The 3888-nt window shown below is 33.6% G+C and overlaps 1 protein-coding gene across 1 annotated transcript; it reads left to right on the top strand.

Annotated features, from left to right (window-relative positions):
* The first annotated feature begins 351 nt into the window (after positions 1 to 351).
* LOC141614951 (uncharacterized) lies at positions 352 to 1888 on the top strand. Its single transcript, XM_074433600.1, has 2 exons — positions 352 to 1243; positions 1400 to 1888. The coding sequence occupies exons 1-2, from the start codon at positions 986 to 988 to the stop codon at positions 1670 to 1672; spliced, it is 531 nt and encodes a 176-aa protein (XP_074289701.1). The 5' UTR covers positions 352 to 985; the 3' UTR covers positions 1673 to 1888.
* The last annotated feature ends 2000 nt before the right edge of the window (positions 1889 to 3888 follow it).

The raw sequence follows: 3888 nt of genomic DNA, 5'->3' as shown, positions 1-3888 counted from the left end.
TTTATTTGTTTTTTCGTTCTATGATTATATGATATGAGTTGATTATTTGATCTCTGACTGTTTGCATTCATGTGCAATTCTGTTGTTTGTTACACACATTTTCACTTCTGTTGGAGCTATGACATTTTTTGTGATTCTGTTGGAGCTATGACATTTTTTCTTAGAGCCTAGTCATTCTAGTATGAAATTGAATCTTGGATCGCAATCCGTACTAATGAATAGCCGCTGGGTTTTATTTACCTTCACTAAGTATTCCATGGCTGTTCCAAATTAAGAGCATTTTGTTCTGGAATTGACTAGTTATAGTCTTATATAAGTTTGAAAGAACAATTACATTAACCAATTCCGTTTTTGGTGAATACAAATACATAAGCAACTCTCTAAATTTTAGATTGAACTAGTCCCTATTATCTTCAACTGAATGAGGTTATTTATGTGATTACTTTGAGCTTTCCTTCTGTCTAATGACCCTTCCTGATTCAGGTGAAGATGAAGTGGTCAACTATGGGCCATGCACAAAGGTGGATAAGGCATAAATCCTACACTTTTTTTTTTAGTGTCAACTCCCTAAATATGAGATGATGATACGCGTGACTTGCTTATCTTGCTAGTATATTCACTAATTTATTCTAAAATGTTTTCTGTATCCTTTTTTTCTTTCCCCCTTTTCCCTGATTTTGCTGGCCATATTAACGGTTTCAATTGATGATAGATGTTAGTCGACTCCAAATTATTTTCGGATTTAGGCTCTCTTTTTGTTGTTGTTGCATGTGACGTACAAGTTTAACCTTCCGTTAGTTCAAATCTTATCTTTTTGTGTCAAGTGCGTCTAAGACTCTTAGATTGCCCTGCTTTAGCATTTTATGTGTACAGTCGTGGTTAATCTTCTATGAGACTTCACCTTCATATTGTTTCTGAATGAAGCCCATAAACCAGGGTGAAAATTGCAGCCGGAGTGAGAATGGGCTGACAGAAACGTCGTGAAATGCTCATGCTTCAAGAAACCTGCCTCTTTGATTGGCAAAATCTAATTGCTGAAGCTGCTAGAGGAGGCTTTCAGGACGAAGAAGAGCTACAGTGGGATTCCTATGATATCTTGAGCAAGCAGTTGCAACATGAATGGTTGGAAAGTATAGAGCATAGGAAATCCTTACCTAGACCCAAGGGTAGCAAGCGAGCACCTAAATCTCTTGAACAACGAAGAAAGATTGATGAAGCCATCTCCGCTAAATGGGCTGATCCGGTAAGTTTTTCACGCTATAGCTAGCCTTTTTTCTATTTAGAGACCGTGTCTCAAAAATCATATAGCTTGTCTGCTTGAGTGAGTCTTGTATGAGACATGCTCACTAGAGAGACGCATATGTAGTTTTACTCAGAATCTTTTCTAATTTTACGCTAGGAATACCGCACAAGGGTCTGTACTGGCTTGGCTAAATATCATGGAATACTAGAGGGTGCTGAAAGAAAGGTAAGAAAGAAGCAAAGTGGTGAAGACTCAACTAATACTTCTAGAAAGAAAAGTGAGAAAGAAAAATCCACTGCAAACAACGGAAGTACTCAACTACCCAAACTTAGGAAAAGGAACGTCCCAAAATACAAAGATCCACTGTCTACATCCAAACTAGAAATGCTGAAGAGTATTTGTGTTTCTATGGGTGTATTCTTGTTTTAGACACAATGAAGATCGAGGCCTTAGAGCAATGTTGTTAGGATCGGGATTCTACTTTGAATCGATTGGGAGGGTAGAATCGAATCGGCAAAATCGGATCGTAGAATCGTAAGATTCTACAAATTCACTAAATATAGTTTTTTATTTGGTAAAAATATATAATTGAAGATTAAAACACTTATTTATACACAAAATATTGATATAAAATGAGTTTTAGTATCATTTCATGAACTATTTCTGCAAATTACATGAAATTAGGATTTTACGATATCGTTATATAAAAATATATTTTAATATGGTTACTATGGATTCGGATCGTAGGATCGTAAGATCGTAGAATCGTATTATGATCCTACCTCTAGAAAATGTCAAATTGATAGAATCGTAAGATTCTACAATCATAATAGAATCGTAGGATCTGGGATCGGTCAAACGTTTTTGGATCGTAAAATCGTAGAATCATAGAATCGAATCGAGATTCTGACAACAATGCCTTAGAGCGAGCCAAGTAAGTCTTTTATCCCCAAAACGGTGTTTCTATGCCCTAGTAAATGATGTCAATTTGTGAAGTAAATGATTATCATAATTCCGAGGATAGAAAGGTCTAAATTAGCGTCTATTTGCTCTATTTAAATCATATTGCATCCGCTCAAGCGAATTTCATACTTTTGTTCTATGTAATTGTGGGATGTGTATTTTAACAAACGTATCAAATTCAGCTTGGTGTATGTGAGTTTTTCAAAGACAAAAATCGGCGAGGAGGAAGATTTATTATATTGTGAAACTTGGTCTTATATTGTGACACTTGGTCATAAATGGTCAAAATCACCTATTTTGCTCCTTTTATTACTTTGTGAATCCTATACCTTATTTTGTGAATTTTAGAGCTTGTTTTGTGAAAATAGAAGGTAATATTGTGAAATTTGGTCACAAAATGGTCGAAATCACCTATTTTGCGCTTTTTATTATTTTGTGAATCATAGACCTTGTTTCGTAAATCCTAGGCCTTATATTGTGAAACTTGGTCATAAATGGTCAAAATCGCCTATTTTCCTCTTTTTCTTATTTTGTGAATCATATACCTTATTTTGTGAATCTTAAAACTTGTTTTGTGAAACTAGAAGGTAATATTGTGAAATTTGATCATAAAATGGTCGAAATCACCTATTTTGCTCTTTTTCTTATTTTGTGAATCATAGACCTTGTTACGTGAAACATAGGCCTTATATTGTGAAACTTGGTCATAAATGGTCAAATCGCATATTTTCCTCTTTTTCTTATTTTGTGAATCATATACCTTATTTTGTGAATCTTAGAGCTTGTTTTGTGAAACTAGAAGGTAATATTGTGAAATTTGGTCATAAAATGGTCGAAATCACCTATTTTGCTCTTTTTTTTTTTTTTTATTTTGTGAATCATAGACCTTATTTAGTGAATCTTAGGCCTTTTAATGTGAAACTTGGTCATAAATGGTCAAAATCGCCTATTTTCCTATTTTTCTTATTTTGTGAATCATATACCTTATTTTGTGAATCTTAAAACTTGTTTTGTGAAACTAGAAGGTAATATTGTGAAATTTGGTCAAAAAATGGTCGAAATCACCTATTTTGCTCTTTTTCTTATTTTGTGAATCATAGACCTTGTTTCGTGAATCTTAGGGCTTATATTGTGAAACTTGATCATAAATGGTCAAAATCACCTATTTTGCTCCTTTTATTATTTTGTGAATCCTATACCTTATTTTGTAAATCTTAGAGCTTGTTTTGTGAAAATAGAAGGTAATATTGTGAAATTTGGTCACAAAATGGTCGAAATCACCTATTTTGCTCTTTTTCTTATTTTGTGAATCATAGACCTTGTTTCGTGAATCCTAGGCCTTATATTGTGAAACTTGGTCATAAATGGTCAAAATCGCCTATTTTCCTCTTTTTCTTATTTTGTGAATCATATACCTTGTTTTGTGAATCCTAGGCCTTATATTCTGAAACTTGGTCATAAATGGTCAAAATCGCCTATTTTCCTCTTTTTCTTATTTTGTGAATCATATATCTTATTTTGTGAATCTTAGAACTTGTTTTGTGAAACTAGAAGGTAATATTGTGAAATTTGGTCAGAAAATGGTCGAAATCACCTATTTTGCTCTTTTTCTTATTTTGTGAATCATGGACCTTGTTTCGTGAATCCTAGGCCTTATATTGTGAAACTTGGTCATAAATGGT

The sequence above is a fragment of the Silene latifolia genome, chromosome 11 (genome assembly GCF_048544455.1).
Source record: "Silene latifolia isolate original U9 population chromosome 11, ASM4854445v1, whole genome shotgun sequence".
Classification (NCBI taxonomy): Eukaryota; Viridiplantae; Streptophyta; class Magnoliopsida; order Caryophyllales; family Caryophyllaceae; genus Silene; species Silene latifolia.
This window is presented reverse-complemented; position numbering and strand designations above follow the sequence as displayed.

Bases quoted from the DNA above. Each gene is read 5' to 3' on its own strand.
- LOC141614951 (XM_074433600.1), top strand. From the start codon at position 986: ATGCTCATGCTTCAAGAAACCTGCCTCTTTGATTGGCAAAATCTAATT. The intron at 1,244-1,399 runs GTAAGTTTTTCA...ATTTTACGCTAG, and splicing joins CCGCTAAATGGGCTGATCCG to GAATACCGCACAAGGGTCTG.